At 31.2% G+C, this 16,166-nt stretch overlaps 4 protein-coding genes across 8 annotated transcripts in view; 2 read left to right on the top strand and 2 right to left on the bottom strand.

The window, feature by feature from the left end:
* Positions 1-160, bottom strand: part of LOC105258875 (steroid receptor RNA activator 1) — a 31,977-nt gene extending 31,817 nt beyond the window's left edge. The window contains exon 1 of the mRNA XM_011270425.3: positions 8-160. The gene's annotated coding sequence lies outside the window, so the exon portion shown is untranslated. The remainder of the gene's footprint in view (positions 1-7) is intronic.
* Positions 161-220: 60 nt separating this feature from the next.
* Positions 221-5,626, top strand: LOC105258881 (spermine synthase). Of its 4 annotated transcripts, none has more exons than XM_011270442.3 (8): positions 221-342; positions 786-1,072; positions 2,197-2,308; positions 4,176-4,298; positions 4,361-4,515; positions 4,582-4,671; positions 4,746-4,937; positions 5,148-5,626. In XM_011270442.3, the coding sequence occupies exons 2-8, from the start codon at positions 791-793 to the stop codon at positions 5,292-5,294; spliced, it is 1,101 nt and encodes a 366-aa protein (XP_011268744.1). In that variant the 5' UTR covers positions 221-342; positions 786-790; the 3' UTR covers positions 5,295-5,626. The 4 variants fall into 4 exon arrangements, with proteins under 4 accessions (XP_011268744.1, XP_011268746.1, XP_011268743.1 ...); XM_011270444.3 differs by having other exon boundaries at positions 2,200-2,308; XM_011270441.3 differs by lacking the exon at positions 2,197-2,308 and adding an exon at positions 3,372-3,483 and having other exon boundaries at positions 222-342.
* Positions 5,627-7,755: 2,129 nt separating this feature from the next.
* On the bottom strand, positions 7,756-9,455 carry LOC105258882. The gene is made up of 2 exons (XM_011270445.2): positions 9,185-9,455; positions 7,756-8,653 (listed from the first exon to the last, which is right to left on the bottom strand). Exons 1-2 carry the CDS (start codon positions 9,284-9,286, stop codon positions 7,787-7,789), a joined length of 969 nt encoding a protein of 322 aa, XP_011268747.2. The 5' UTR covers positions 9,287-9,455; the 3' UTR covers positions 7,756-7,786.
* A 102-nt stretch (positions 9,456-9,557) lies between these two features.
* Positions 9,558-14,029, top strand: LOC105258883 (elongation of very long chain fatty acids protein 6). Of its 2 annotated transcripts, none has more exons than XM_011270446.3 (3): positions 9,558-10,091; positions 11,551-11,909; positions 13,472-14,029. In XM_011270446.3, exons 2-3 carry the CDS (start codon positions 11,584-11,586, stop codon positions 14,022-14,024), a joined length of 879 nt encoding a protein of 292 aa, XP_011268748.1. In that variant the 5' UTR covers positions 9,558-10,091; positions 11,551-11,583; the 3' UTR covers positions 14,025-14,029. The 2 variants fall into 2 exon arrangements, with proteins under 2 accessions (XP_011268748.1, XP_011268749.1); XM_011270447.3 differs by lacking the exon at positions 9,558-10,091 and adding an exon at positions 10,982-11,187.
* Positions 14,030-16,166: the final 2,137 nt, after the last annotated feature.

A 16,166-nucleotide genomic window follows, 5' to 3' on the forward strand; every position in this document is an offset into this window, starting at 1 on the left:
AACTTACGAGTGCTTCTTTTTTACCGAATTGTCTTCAAAACGCAATATTACACGTTTGCACATGGTAAAGTCGTGGAGTAAAAATTTTTTTGAAGGTTAATTCATAGCGCTGTGTTTACGAAGTGGACGGCAAGTTCACGTCAGTGTTCCCAGAGATAAACAAATTTTACCACACGCGGGATTTTTTGCGCCTATCCGAAAACTTGTATATTCCATTAGTATATTAGTACGCATGCGCCAGTCGTCCCTTCCCTCCTCCCCTCCCCACCCCTTCCTTCCCCGGGAGCAATACTGGTGTTCATCCGAACAGACCGAGTGTGATAAACGTTATTGCATAATTATGTGAGTATAAACAACTGTAGATCACACTGGTTTATCAATCACCTGTCGATTATCGGTCACTACTACGATCGGTGGAATTAATTATAATGCGTTGCGGCACAGTAATTATGTAATATTTTTTTATCCCAATGATAATTAATTACGTAATGTTTTCCCTAGTGCTATCGACATTAGCACTCTTCACCGCGGATTCTTGATTATTGTATCTTAACCTTCGGCTTTTTTTATGCATCGATGAAACGAACGATGTTATGCAAATATGTATTTAAAAGGTTGCAAGAGAAGTACATAACCTTTAAGTTAGAACTCCTCGTATGTTAATAAGATACGATTGTACACCTGCTTGCGATAAGAACCCCCTCTACGCGATAAGGGACCCCCGATGGAAAATATAAGACGAATTCATGTGCTCCGAAATGATTTGATTAATCCTATACCTGTAGAAACGATGGTGGCACATACAGTACTCCTGGACTTCACGGTGTCCAGTAGCGTAATCGCCGATATGGAAAAACGATCGGGCTTGAAGTCGGCGATCGGGAACGTACTAGCGGAACATTTCATCGGTCTCAAGCCATTGACAGAATCTAATATCGATGGCAGTTTGCTCGTTTTATATACCGGACCTAGGGGCAGTTTGATCACTGTCAGAGGATACACGGAAGGTCTGATTACGTTAAACATCGAATATTACAAGCAGGATGATCAGGAAGCTCTGTTAACTTTTGAGGTATGTATGCACTAAATTAAACAATTTTGAGTAATAGAAAATGTCCCTTTTATGAATAATTTTAAGAAACGCTTATAATTGTCAAAAATACAATATATCCTTATATGTATGTATAGGTAGAATTTATCCTGTATTTATTTGTTAATGTTTCTTCTTAAAGAAATCTAAAGAGGAATGAATAGCGAATGTAGGTTTTCATTAGAAAATTGTAATTAATTTGACAATGCAACAATGAATGAACAATGCAACATAATGTGATAAAATTATAACTAATTAAAATCTAAAATAGTAAAATGCAGGCTGTTAAAGAAAAAGATATCATACACACAAGTTCCCATTAGAGTTTCAATGTAACAAATTTGATAGACAATTGATTATAAATATAATGCATCTCGATATGTATTTATGACTTAGTGTCTTTAAATAATAAAATTTAAAATTAAATTAAATATAAAATAATAAAATACTAGTTGTTAAAGGAAAGGGTTCAAAATCTAAAGCGCATATAATACTTTTATTGAATTAAAAGTACTTAATTAATATAGTTCGAAAAATTTATTTCATTCAGGATAAAAAAAATTTTTGACTTTAATATACAAATGATTTACGTAAACTTATCCCTTTTATTGTTAACAATTGCTCAACTTTAAGATCAAATAAGTAAAATCAGCAATTTGGTTCTAATTTTTTTCCTTTATCTTAATAAGTTAAAAAAAGTGAGAGAAATAACTACGCTTAATTATAAATAGAAACAATATTTGACTTTAAACTTTGTTAAACTCTCAAATTAATTATACAAACAAATTTTTATATCTGTATTTGTAAAGTTTTGAAATGTGTAAGATCAAATAACCACATTACAATGTGATGTGTATAAATGGAGAATTATGTTATCTTGTCTAAACACACAATGATAAGATAATTTTTATACCTAGTGAGTAAAAAGTTAAATAATATGAGAACAAAATCATAAAGATCTATTTTATTTCGATCTTATTACTTAAATATTATTTTATTCAATTTCTGAGTACTATATGTCTTATTAGTCCCTTCTTTTTAACAACCTGTATAGGCATTTTTACAACAAAAGTAGGAAATATGATATAACTGTCAGAATATTGTAGCAGTTGCGATACTTGGAAGCTGATGTTGCCATGGCTTTGAACAGCCAGCGTAGCAAACACTTACCGCCAATAAGACGAGGAACCATATATGACCTCTATCTGACGCTATCAGGTAGAAAATGTTTTCCCTCAATTAAATTTTGTTCCTCGTTTACTTTTCCTAACACATCTACTTTACATATATATATATGTAGATTTCATATCATGAAATATTTTTGGCATAGAAAGAGTTACAATCGCTATTGACTGTCATTAATAGATATTTAGGATAGGCCGCTTGTTAGGAATGCTAACTTAATTTTTTCCCAGCACTATTACATTCCCAAGTTTTCTATCCAGCACCCTCAATTTATTCATAAAAAAATTTTAACTACTTATTATAAATATAATATTTGAATATATATATTTCTATTACAATTATTCTCTTGTTGTTTTTGATCGTACGAATAAAAGCTCTTAGGCATTTGATTCAATATGTAGGACACATATATCACGTTAAAACTTACTTCAACAATGATTACACAACATTGAAAGATAATTAAAAGATCTAATGTGAACATATGACTTGCATTGTAAATAATAATAATTATTAATGCTATTACATTTTCTATTTTCTATTATTTTAACAAATTAAAATTCTATTAAAATAATGTTTACACGTAACTGAAATGTTTGTGAAGAATTAAGATATATATATATGTTTATAATATATATAAAATTATAAAATAATTTAAGATATTATTTTCGTGATTATATTGTATTTTTCTTCTTTAGTATTCGGAAATTATTTATCCTTTAAATTTTAAAATTTAATTCTTAAATTTGTAAATCTTTGTCACTTTTAGTCGTACGATTCTCGATAATACAACATGTATAAATACACGCAGATACAGCTATCTTTATCATAACTCGCGTTATATCGCTTGTTACGTATCATTTGTTTGGACAAAGATAAGTTTTGCCATATATCATGGCTTGCCAGATTTTGACACCTTTTTTTAGCTTCCTTAACAACAAGGAGTGTAGCGATTCCGTTTTACAAGATAGTGTCTTTGTTCTGTTCATTCATTGGTTCGGCTTGATGATGATGATGATGATGATGATGATGATGATATAATGATAATGATGATGATGATGATGGTCATGACGATGATGATGATGGCCGATCGTGATAGTTTGCCAAAGAATTGGAAGCGGCATTGCAGACAGCAGCAACCGCTACACGGTCGCACACGCTTACCCCAATTAAACGCGGTGGACCTTTTGAGAGATACTTTCCTACCGCTGGTGAGTTTTTATTTATAATTATGTTTACGGACCAGCTAACGACCGCTCTTACGAAGGAACTGCTTATACTTAAGGAGCTCGATCAAATTGGAAAACTAGTATTGTCCATCGATTTGTAAATGTTTGTATTATAAATGTCCTCTCGTTTTTTTTATTTAAAAAAAGGTATAATACGAATAAAGAACATCTATCCAAAAATCTAAAGTATCGAATATATCTCTCAGGCGTTTAAGAATCGAAATTCATCAAGCCACAAACCTGTAAAATTTATTTAAAATGTTTGATTTCGCATATAATTGAAGTTTATAAGAGGCCCTAGGCTTGAGAGATTTTTGATTCTAGACACCTTTATATTCGTTGGTAATATGCACATAAAAACCTGTGCTCGATTGAATTGATTTCCAGATTGAATATCTGGAACGTCTTTCCTACTTCTCCGCGTTAATATCGAGGACATTATTGCATGACGAAGCGACCGCAGCTTTAATAGTATCTTTTACAATCGTCCCTCCTCTCATATCATTTTTCGTCTGGTTATGATGCTAACGTTCCCATGCGTGTTATCAGCTTTGTCTTGCGATACCTCGTTTTCTATTTGTTGCGATGTTTTTCTTGTATGAAAGCATGCTTTAAATTAGCGTTTATTGTAACTTGGCGACAAGTGTTGTCAATAAAAATTACTTTTATTCAAGATGAACGGCTACTGGAGTATGACATCGACAAACTCGTATTCGAGGCTAGATCACCATATCAGAAGGTACAAATTGTGCACTCCAAATCGCTTGGTAATCTGCTAGTACTCGACGAGCTACAAAGTAAGCGACATTATATTATAATTTTGTCTACTATTTGCAACTTACTAGAAATTCTTCCATAGATATGTCCGAGGCAGATCTTATATATACAGAAACACTAATGCAGCGTGGCAAAGAAAACTATGCTGGCAAGGAAATAGTGATACTTGGCGGTGGTGATGGCGGCCTATTATGGGAATTGTTGAAAGAAAAGCCAAAATTTGTCACAATGCTAGAAGTATGTAAACTAAATTTCATATCATAATTGTGAACAATTTATACTACTTCTCATATTTGCTTGCAGATAGATGATATTGTCATGAAAGCTTGTAGTCAGCATATGCGAAGCATATGTGGTGATTGCTTAGACAAGAGAAAGGGCGATAATTATGAAGTAAGATTCAGTCTTGAATTTTTGTAGATTATTATATATATTTGAATTTATAAGAATAATATAACGCTTTATAGATTATTGTTGGAGATTGCGTGAAAGCATTAGCGCATATGATTGAGGAAGGACGACAGTTCGATTATGTATTCGGCGATTTAACGGATATTCCTATTAGCACAACACCACATGGTGATGCCTGGGACTTTATTAGACTAATCTTGAACTCATCAATGAAGGTATTAAAACCTTCAGGAAAATATATGACACATGTAAGTATTTTCACTTAAAAAGTTCAAAGTGTATCTAATTTTATTAATTATATAAGAAGATTTAACTTTAATTTATAAGTATCAAAAAAGATATATTTTGTTAAAAAAAAATTATATACAATTTTTCAAAGTTCTAGACGTAGAAGTCGGTTTAAAATATGTTATAAATATACTTTTTACTATTGTATTTAATATATTTTTCAAACACAGGGAAATGGCGCGTCTTGTCCAGAATCCTTAAAAATGTATGAAGAGGTTCTATTACAACTGTGCGTACCGGTCACATTCACAAAGGATCGCGCCTTTGTCCCATCCTTTTTCGAGGACTGGATCTTCTATCAAGTCTCATTGAAATGATGGAGCAAAGAATATTCAAAAACCTGGAGGATTATAATAAGGTGGCCTCCTCACAATCGATTGTCTCTTTTATGACACAAGCTTTATTCCTTACTCCTAGCCTTATTAATTAATGAAATTAGTTCCTGACTGAGAAGTAAATCAAACTATTATTAATTAATTCATCTTGTAATACATTAATTAATTGCGCTATATTTTCTTTCGTTAGATTTTTAAGAGAATTTGTTTATATTTTTAACATTAATGTAAAACAGAAAGTGCACTGGAAAGTGATTCCAAAATTTGATAAATTGAATATGTGATAATAAAGAACAAAGCAGTTTTTACATTAATTTACGACAATTATTTTTTTAATTATATTTTTTATAAACTATAATTTTTATTTTCTTCAATAAGTAAATTTCTTTTTTTATTTTCATTGCTGCTTCAATATGTAGATTGTTTTACTTCAAAACTGAACAAAACTTTCAAAGGTGCTGATATTTTTACAAAAGTGTAGTGAAAGAATTAATATTACAAATTCTAATCTGTCTTTTAATTTTATTTAATCGCTAAAGATAAGAAAATCAATTTATGTTGTTATGCTCAATCTGTTAATCCTTTATCTACATATAATTATTGAATATTTAATACAAGATTTAAAATTTAAGTAGCTTTTTACATCGGTCTGTTTTTTTTTCTTTTTTAATATTCTTAATCAATAAAAGGATTAACAGCAGTGACAAGTGCATGTTATTGCCTGCGTCTGCGATAATTGTATTGAAACATATATATATATGGCTGTGTTCCAATATCCACTGCCAGTACTGAAAATCTATAGTGTACGTCACGTAAACTATAGATTTTTAGTACTGGCAGTGAAATTGGAACGCAGCCTATATATATAATATATATATGTTGATATATACATATATATATATATATATATATATATATATATATATATATATAATATATATATCGCACATATAATATGCATACATATATCGTATATATAAATATATTCTGTATTGTAAGACACGATGTATAAAAACGATGAACTTTGTCAGGATAAATTATTTTTCTAGCAAATGTTTTTTTTATTTGAAGAATTGATAAAATATAAATGAATGTAAAATAAAATATATGTATACTCAATTAACCCTAAACAGTATAAAACAATATAATTTAATATATACATATCGATATAATAAATTTATATTATAGGAATAAAAAAATGTTCATATAAAACCTAATAAATTTTCATATAAAATCTAATAAATTTTTGATTGATAAATTAAAACTCGATTAAAAATAAATTTTTAAAAACAGAATTTGAAAATTGTATTATATGTTATTGTTTTAATATATTAAAAAGAATATGTGTTACGAATTCTTATACAGTTTAGGGTTAAAAAAATATGAAATCAACTTAAATTCTGCATGAGCATAGAAGTATTAAAGTAATGATGGGTATTTCTCCAGTTATCTTCTAACTCTATTTGTGCAACTTTACAAACAATATTAATTTATTAAACACCTTATTCTTTTCTCACAGTATTTTAAATATAATATAAAAACACAGAATATCTATTTATCAGTAAGTTAAGCAACAGTGCCCTAAAATGTAAAAGCGTGAAATAATCCCAGATTATTCCAGTTTCTTGCAATATATTTATTGAAAGGTTTTAACTATATTCTTTAAACTGAGCATTTAATTTACTCAATTAATTGGTTCAATGGAATCAACAATTACATGCATACGCACAATCTAGTTGTGTAAGTGAAAAGAATTTAAATTATAATATAACAATGAATTATAGGTTGATTATTTACAACATACAATCATATGTTATGTTTATAAAAAGGATATTGTTTGAAGAAATTGTTACATTAAGATTATTCATTTATTCATTGTCAAGATTCATCAACCAATATATTGTTCATTAAAAACATAACACAGCAAATAAATTGAAGACTTACATATAAAATAAATACGCGATATATTTTAAATAGAATAAACACAGTCTTATAAATTGTTTCATAAATTATATCATGGATTTTAAGCAATATTTTTCAAAAGGGCACTAACTAATTTTGTTCGATATTTTAAGAAAGTATTTGTTGTATAAACACGAAAAAACCAATAAGTACTGTTGCAAAGATACTAAAAGCTTATTAATGTACAATAAATCTTTTACTCTTTCTCCTTTTTACAAAGCATTTGTTATATAAACGAAGAATAATGCAATAACTGTCTGTTGCAGAGGTACTAAAGTTTATCAATGTATACAATAAATCTTTTACTCCTTCTCCCTTTCTTTATCAAGTTTGGTGTCCTTTTTCATATTCCTTTTTTATTCCAATGTGTAACGATATCAATTTATTTTACGAAAGATTATATAAATTAAAAGCATCTGGTATGTAATTCTAAGGTAGATCAGCCTTTTCAGTTTGCTTTCCATAGCTCTGGAAACTTTGGCCCCAATATAAATACCAATTGATGAATAAGATTACAGTTTATTACAAAGTTTCACTTTGGATATTTCTGAAAATTGTCCAATTTCATGAATCGCAGGTTCTATCTCAGTCTCTGCAAGAATTTGTTGTAACCATTGCTGTACCTGTATCGGATGCTCGTAGTTTTTTTTTCGTTGTTTCGAGTATCTAATCAATTCGGAGTCATCCTGACTTGACATTTCCTTATCTAATTCTTGTAAATTATTTTCAATCTCTTCATGTGTCAAGATATCTAGCCTACAGGACTCTGTGTTTTTATAAGACATCTCGAGGGACTGTATAGTCCGTGAATATGCTTTGCCAAAGGCATGTAATCCATCTAAGGATACATGTGTTAGGCCAAGTTTGCGTTTTATAATTAAAAGTGGTGAACATCCTGACAAGGATAATGTATTTTTGAAAATCTTCAATGCGTTGTTTTTTACATTTTGTGAATTTTGTAAATTTTTGAAGGTAGGAGGCAAACTTGAAATACGTAAAGTTCTATAATCGGATATAAAATCTTTGCAACGTGGAAGGCTCAGATCTTGATCTTTGATTTTTTGGCATGTAATCGCCTTGTCAAAGCTAACATGATCTTTATTAGCATCTTGGTAATCTACAACTTTATATGGCTCTGCATCCTTCACTGTAATACCATTCAAGCCATATGTTTCAATATTACCAAACTGACGTATTTGCTCCTCTAATTCGCTTCTATCATTCAATACTACTATTGACGATGGCAGAAAGTCCAATGAAGTCTCTACTAGTGAAAGTTGTTGTCTATGAATGGCTTCGGCCTGACGTAGCAGTTGCTTTTCTCTAGATCGAAGTACTTTTACTAGTTCGTTGAAACAGCTTTTGATTTCTGCCTCAATCTGTAAATTATGTTCTTTTTGTAATTTAAACATTATCGATTGTTAAAAAATTTCTTTCTTGTCGTGCTTTCTAGGATTACAAGTACCAATCTTTATATGTATTTAATTTGTAATTAAATAATATGTATGTAATTTTAAACATATATATTGTAAATAATAAAAATACTAATCTTGTCACTATTTTACAACAGCAGTATATTTGCTTCAAATGCTTAATATATTTATTTTAAAAAGTTTTTATAATTTTTATGTTAAATGTTTTTACATACATTTCTTTATTTGTCTTAATTTTAAAATTTGTGAATATATATATATATATATTGTATAACTTACTATCTTAAAAATATTTGTCATACATATAATAACAGTTCAATTACATATTTACAATGTATATAACTTTTGTTGTAAAAAAATCTCAAAGAAAAATCATGGCACAAAATTCAGAACTACGTATAACGAAAAAAAACATTAAAGTTTAGCGCACAAACGCAGACGTACATACAGTAATATCGAAACATGGCAAATGTATACCTGGGCAGATTTCTCTTCCAGGAATCTCCGTTTATTCGTTATCAGTTTTATTCGCGACTGATTGTCCTCGTCGTTATCCAGCTGACTTTGCTTGCCTATCATGTTCCTATCACCCCTACTATCTCAATTCGATAACGCACGCCAGAAGAGTCGTTCGATCAGCAACGCTCGACCTAGCTCAACCATCAAAGTCGAGCCACCCGTGCAACAATATGCGTCGGTCGGGTGTCGCGTTGCCGACCGGGATACGGTACAGTGGTGGGGAGATAGATGTCACCGCCTGTCGCAATCCACAACGGGTGTGGAAAGAAAGGGGTAAAAGGTAAAAGTGCGTGCGGCAAGAAAGTACAAGACGACGAGCAACGGACGAGCGGCAGTCTCGCGCGGCTCGTCTTGTGGTGGAGTGCGAGTATGGCGAGTTGATTGGGACGACAAAGCGTTTTTGCACATACATCCACGGAGAAAGAGAGAGAGAGAGAGCGAGAGACCGAGAGGCGATCGCTCTCGTGCCGAGACACAAGATTCGGGAAGAGCGAGCGCGCACAATCTCGAGGAGGCGAGGATTGACAGCGCGGAGAGATATTGAAAGAGATCGAGCGATCCACGCACAACGACGAGAGTGCCTCGCTCTCTACCTCTCTATTTTCCCCATTTGTTTATCTATCGATCGCACACTCGTGAATCAGAAGGCGCCGGTGCTACCGGACGCTCGCCCGGTGACTCGCGCTCCAATAGAGGAAGTGGCCTTGCCCACGACTGGAATACGCCGGTTTTCGCGACGCATACGCGAGCTCCCTTTCGACGTTTGACAGATCCAAGCTTGAACCACAGTCCGTGCCTAGAGCCAGCGACGTCGCGCTCGACGGGTCTGAAAATTGTCTGTAAGGTGCAACGCCAGCTATTATAGGTATGTAGTAATACATTTTCACCATACGCACACACGTACACACTCGCACACGCGATACGCCTGCGTGTATACGTGTGTGTGCGTGTGAATGAAGCGAATTGGGCAGCTATTCCGTGCCCTTTGCGTGCGCGGGCGCGAATATAAATCGGAAATCATTCAGAAAAAATCTCTCCGATTAATCCCCTTGCGGTGATGTCTCGTGTGTATATTTGTCGCGCTTCATAATCGTAGAGACAAAAAAGTCGCCTCATTTTCTTCGCGAATCTTTTTTTCTTCCATGCATATGTATTTTCAAATTTGCATTTGTGATGAAGTTTTTCGCAGAATGCATGAGCATTATTTCACTTTATAATTTATGTTTTTTGCAATATTTTTTATATACTAAATTATTCGAACAGGAAAAAAACGTTAACATTAATATTTAATCAAACTGATTAAGCGATAAATGTTGATAAATGTCGATATTAAATGATCTATAGAAATTAGAATGAAAACATGTATCGTAACTCGACTTAAACTCGAATAAATTTCAATCAATTATTTAAAAAGTACACAAGTATATCATAAAAATATTTATATTAATGACGTAATTTTTCAACATCAAAGAAAATCTATGCTTTTTGCGTGACTTATCACAATCTTACTCGCGGCGTAATTTAGAAGCAATTTGTCGAGTGCAATTTATATCAACAATTTTTTTTTTTTTTTATTCTCTTCCCAACGTTGTATTCGATCGTTTCGAGCCTCGTCCTCCGCGAGGACGACCAACGCGACGTTGAAATTGCAGGTTGAAACGCGAGAATCCGTATATTTGGACTTTTGGATTTCGGTCTCTCTCGCACATCGATCGAGAGGTGGTGCATCGCGTGAGATCGAGCGTCGAACTCGGATTGGCGCGCTCGTGGCTCACGCGTGCGCCGCTTCACCGTGGAACGTGTCTGCGCGCAGCTGTACGTTCAAAAGGCACCACGAGGAGACCGTGATCTAGTCGTGCCTTGGCACGGTGTAATTGTACGTTTTCTTATCGTTAGAATTATTTTCTTTGGTCTTCGAGCCTTGAATACCGAGAGTCTCGAAGAACATTCAACATTCCGAGGTAAATCCTGAAATGTATAAATATTTACATAAAACGTGTGGTCTTCCCTCCCATACAGCACAGAATATTGCGGCAATATTATTAATATTGTTGTAACATAGCAGCGACATTGCAATATTGCCGCAATATATTCTTAGAGATCCATTTGAAAGGAGAAATCGTTCGTGGATATCGAAAAAGAATAAATAAGAAAATAAGACGAAGAAAAAATTGTTGATATAGATTTCACGAGCAAATTGATCTATTACGATGATAGAAAAACTCTTAATGTACAGAAATGATATTTATTTTCGAGATTTTTTCCTTATTTGATTATTTCTAGATGATTTTCAGAAATCATGTATGTATTCGTATTTGTTACAGAAGCATTGACGTAATAATCATTAATCGTCAAAGATGAACAAGGTGGATTACATGGAGGTAACTCTCCCAAATTATTCCTACATCTTTAATTTCGAAGAGACATTCAGTCACTATGAGACCAAGCAATGGATGATGAAAAATTGGACGAATGGTTTCTATTACTGCGGATTGTACATGATCTTAATATTTGGCGGGCAACTTTACATGGCCAGCAGGCCCAGATTCGAACTCAGGGGAATATTGTGTCTTTGGAATACGTTATTGGCTACCTTTTCTATCATCGGTTTCACCAGAACGGCACCCGAACTAATTCACGTTCTCAGGCATCATGGATTACACCATAGCATTTGTATACCAAGGTCAGTTGGTCTTTATTATTCCATAAAATTAACATTTACGCATATTTTTTAAACTTTTCAAGTAAGTTTTTTCATACCTTGATGATTATACTAATAAAAAACGTGTCCATATAGTTTAAGAAATTTAAATTTTTAACTACTCTCAGAAACTACATGTATTATATTTATTTCAATTCGCTTGTACAAAGAAATAAAATCACTGCAAAAAAATAAAAATATTTCAAGCAGTTAAATAGTTGAATAGAAAATTGTTGGAAACGAAATGACTGTGACACTCAATAACCTATGTATATATTATGTATATATTATCGTCATGCATTATATGTCCTTCAAGATTATTTTTTAATTATTTGCTTATCATTACGAATTGAATTTTAAAGTCTCAAAGAAAAAATTTTATTTAAATTTTTATTTGTGCTTAATCATAAATTTGTATGTATATGAAAATTTATCAAAAGAGATATAAAGATAACTAAAATAATATAAAAATAAACATAAAATAGTAACAAAAAACATACAAATAATTTTATTATTTTGATATATATCTTACATTGAAAAAAAATTCTGAGATACATTTAATAATGTATTTTTGAAATATATTTAATTTTTATCATCAAGTATAATGATAATAACAAGATATTTAGTAATAGTTATAAACATTTTAAAAAGGATCAAGTAAATTATTTCGTCTTAATTTTATACAGTTGAAACTATTTCATCATAATTTAGTGAAATAGTTTTAATATAGATAATTAAGACGAAATAATTTACATGATGTTAATATTTAATAGGTTCTACTAAATGTAAAATATTTTTTAAAATGTCTATAACTAAATGTCTATTACTAAATATTTTGTTATTATTATTTTATTTGATAATCAAAATTAAATATTTCAAAAAATGCATTACTAAATGCATCTTGCAAGTTTACCCAGAACTTTTTTTCAGTGTATTTGCGCTATATACATATATTTCTGCATTTCACGCATGTTTCGACATGATAATATACTAGCATATTATGATTTGAAAGATCTTCTTTTGTTAAAAAATATCCACAAAAAGATGTACGATTATTTATTCATCACGCGAAAGAGATATAATTGTTTATGAGAATTATTTTCATTTTATCCTTTCTCTCTTTCTTTAATTATATAACTTAAGTATTGATTTAAATAATAAAAACATCTTTATATTTCGGTTTGTAAATATGGTTAAATCTTGATGACTTAAATTTTTTTATCTCAATGAAAAAAAGCAAAAAATTGTCGCGTTACAACATTTCAATTTATTATTAAATATTCAAAATTATATCAGTCGATTAATAGGTAAAGAAGCATTACACTGCTTTTCGCTATCAGATACCAAAAATAATTTCTTTCTATTGCTTTTTGATTGATTTATTGTATCTTATATCGAAGCAATTATTTAATTTACACGAGACACAAAGAATAAAAAATTTATTTAACGTCACATTTTTTAAGGAAATTATTAATTCTTATCGACTATGATAAGATATTGACTATAAAAGAATAATAAATTAATAATAATGAATTTGATTGCAGTTTTATCGAACAAGATTGTGTATCGGGTTTTTGGACATGGATGTTCGTGTTGTCGAAACTACCTGAATTAGGCGACACTATATTTATCGTGTTGCGTAAACAACCGTTGATCTTCCTGCACTGGTATCATCACATTACCGTCTTACTGTACTCTTGGTTCTCGTATTCGGAGCATACCGCATCCGCGCGATGGTACGTCGTAATGAACTACTGTGTCCACTCGATCATGTACAGCTACTACGCTCTTAAGGCAATGCGATACAGACCACCTAAAGCGATCTCCATGGTAATCACTACGCTACAACTCGCCCAGATGGTGATCGGCTGCGCCATCAACATATCTGCCTACCAATACCTGGAGAGCGGCAAAGTGGACTGCCATATTACTCGCATGAATATTCGTTTTAGTTTTGCGATGTACTTCAGCTATTTTGTCCTATTCGCGCGATTCTTCCACAAGACGTATCTAGCCAGAAAGAAGGCCAACAAGAAGCATTTTGCTAACAGCGAACCTGGTCACATCGGTTATAATGATAAGCTCAAAGCCAACTAAGGCGGTAACCAGCGCACCAAGACGCTCGGACGTCTTTTTCTCTATCTTTTTGCCGTTTTATTTCTCTTTTTATTTTTTTCTCTTTCTTTTTTCTTTCTGTTTCTTTTTCACGCCGCTGGTCGACGTAGCCATGTACATCCAGGATCTATTTATATTAGAAGATATTAGGGTTTAACGGCTTCTAGGATTCACGCACTTAATGGCTATTACTATTAAACTGATGATTTTTGAACTGTGATGTGAATTTTAAATTATAATATTTTATTTTTTCTGTATTTAAAGATTATTTGATTAAATAATAACTGCATGTTAAATAAAATTAATGAGCATTATATTTTTTTATTAATATTATATTTTTACAATACAATTTGTCTTATGTTAATTTTGTTAATAATAAAAATACAAATACATGTTTGTAAAAATATAAATGTTTGGTTTATGAATACATGTATGTATTCTTAAATCGAATTAGAGAAAGCTCATTATAAATATTACTTTTATTAAATTATTGTGTCTAATCCGATTGAAATTATATTTATTGCACAAAACTTTAATTCTAATTATTAAAATTATTATGTCAATTAGTGCCGAAAAACTTGAAGTTATATAGAGCCTAAAGCGTATAGGATAACTCTAAATCTTTAAGATTATTTGTAGGATCTATATCCTATAAGAATCTAAATAAATTCTCTTTCATATATATGTAGAAAATCATATACATTTCTAGGAATCATCGAATTTTAAGTCCATAGAGCCTAGAAACCAACTTCTCTTTAAATCCTCAGATTCTAGAAGCCGTATATCCTAGAGGTTATAGATTTTGGGTGCTATTTCTCAGGATCTTTATATCCTAGGATTCATGAATCTGTAAATCCTCGCGAATCGGTAGAGATTAAAATATGCATATTTAAAATGTATGTATTTTTCAGAATTCTTTTATCCTAATATTTAGGTCTTATAAAATAATGAATTCGTAAAGTTTCGAATTAACGAGAACCTAGGATTCATATTTCATGTAATCTTCATATCCTACGGTCTGCGTCGATCTCCTTAAATCTAAATTTTTCAAGATCTTTAGATCGTAGGATATATAGCCAATTAATATCCGCTTATGCGCGGAAAGTATCTTGAAAAGGAGATTCACTCGAGAAATGTAGCGATACTCCTTTTCATTTTTTTATATGTAATTAATAAAGAACTACTTTCGTATATAATTGTGGAAACGCGCGTAAGCGTGCACATGCATTTCTTTAGGTCTGACCGGCTGTTGCACAACATTGTTATTATGATTTTGTTACTCTCTACATTTCTCTTTTTTGTGCAATTTAATATTGATATTATTTAATAATAATTTATATAAGATCAGATATATATACATGTGTAAATAATAATTTCTCATCATAAGTCCTGCACGATATTTACCGAATCCTCACTTGTTCCTACAATATCCCACAGTGGTTTAATTATCATAAACTTTACGAGCGAAGATTTCTAAAATTTTTTTCGCAGTCATTTCAATTTTAAATGAAGAGAGGAATTAATTAAACGATCTTTTTTTGTACTTACTGTTTAAGCAGAGTTAACTTATGATCCATAGATCAATGACCACAAATATTGGAAAGAAAATATTTTAGGTGTATTCTTTCATTTTATAAAAATTTAGCTGTTCGCGTCAATGTAAAAATCTCGACCTAAATAATGCATAAAGGAATGTGTTAAGAAACGTATACGATGCTATTGTTTGTAGTCAATCTGTCCAAAGTACATAAAAATCTATTTGACGAACTCCTTAATGGTCATATGATAACGAAATTCTTAATGGTCATATGATCAAACATTCGCAACTTTTATTTACAGACATACAAATTCTTGAAAAATTTCAGAATTTTTATTAATTTATTTTCGATTAATAAACTATTTAGAGAATAGCTTGCATATTTCGTATTGACGGAATGAATTTGTTGCAAGCATAAAAAAGGCGTTTTTTATCAAATTCATTGATATCAAGCTCATATCAAATTCGCATCATATTAGATTAAATATATAGATTAAAATCTGTACCGTCGAGAAACTTTAAAAGACATCTCAAATAAATAATTATGAATATTGTTGACTGTCTAATATACTCTCGCGGGAGAAAAA

This window comes from Camponotus floridanus, unplaced genomic scaffold (genome assembly GCF_003227725.1).
Source record: "Camponotus floridanus strain SB8 unplaced genomic scaffold, Cflo_v7.5 scaffold115, whole genome shotgun sequence".
NCBI lineage: Eukaryota > Metazoa > Arthropoda > Insecta > Hymenoptera > Formicidae > Camponotus > Camponotus floridanus.

Bases quoted from the DNA above. Each gene is read 5' to 3' on its own strand.
- LOC105258882 (XM_011270445.2), bottom strand. From the start codon at position 9,286: ATGATAGGCAAGCAAAGTCAGCTGGATAACGACGAGGACAATCAGTCG. The intron at 8,654-9,184 runs GTATACATTTGC...CATAATTTACAG, and splicing joins TGGAAGAGAAATCTGCCCAG to ATTGAGGCAGAAATCAAAAG.
- LOC105258883 (XM_011270446.3), top strand. From the start codon at position 11,584: ATGAACAAGGTGGATTACATGGAGGTAACTCTCCCAAATTATTCCTAC. The intron at 11,910-13,471 runs GTCAGTTGGTCT...ATTTGATTGCAG, and splicing joins CATAGCATTTGTATACCAAG to TTTTATCGAACAAGATTGTG.
- LOC105258881 (XM_011270442.3), top strand. From the start codon at position 791: ATGGTGGCACATACAGTACTCCTGGACTTCACGGTGTCCAGTAGCGTA. The intron at 1,073-2,196 runs GTATGTATGCAC...AGAATATTGTAG, and splicing joins AAGCTCTGTTAACTTTTGAG to CAGTTGCGATACTTGGAAGC. The intron at 4,299-4,360 runs GTAAGCGACATT...ATTCTTCCATAG, and splicing joins AGTACTCGACGAGCTACAAA to ATATGTCCGAGGCAGATCTT.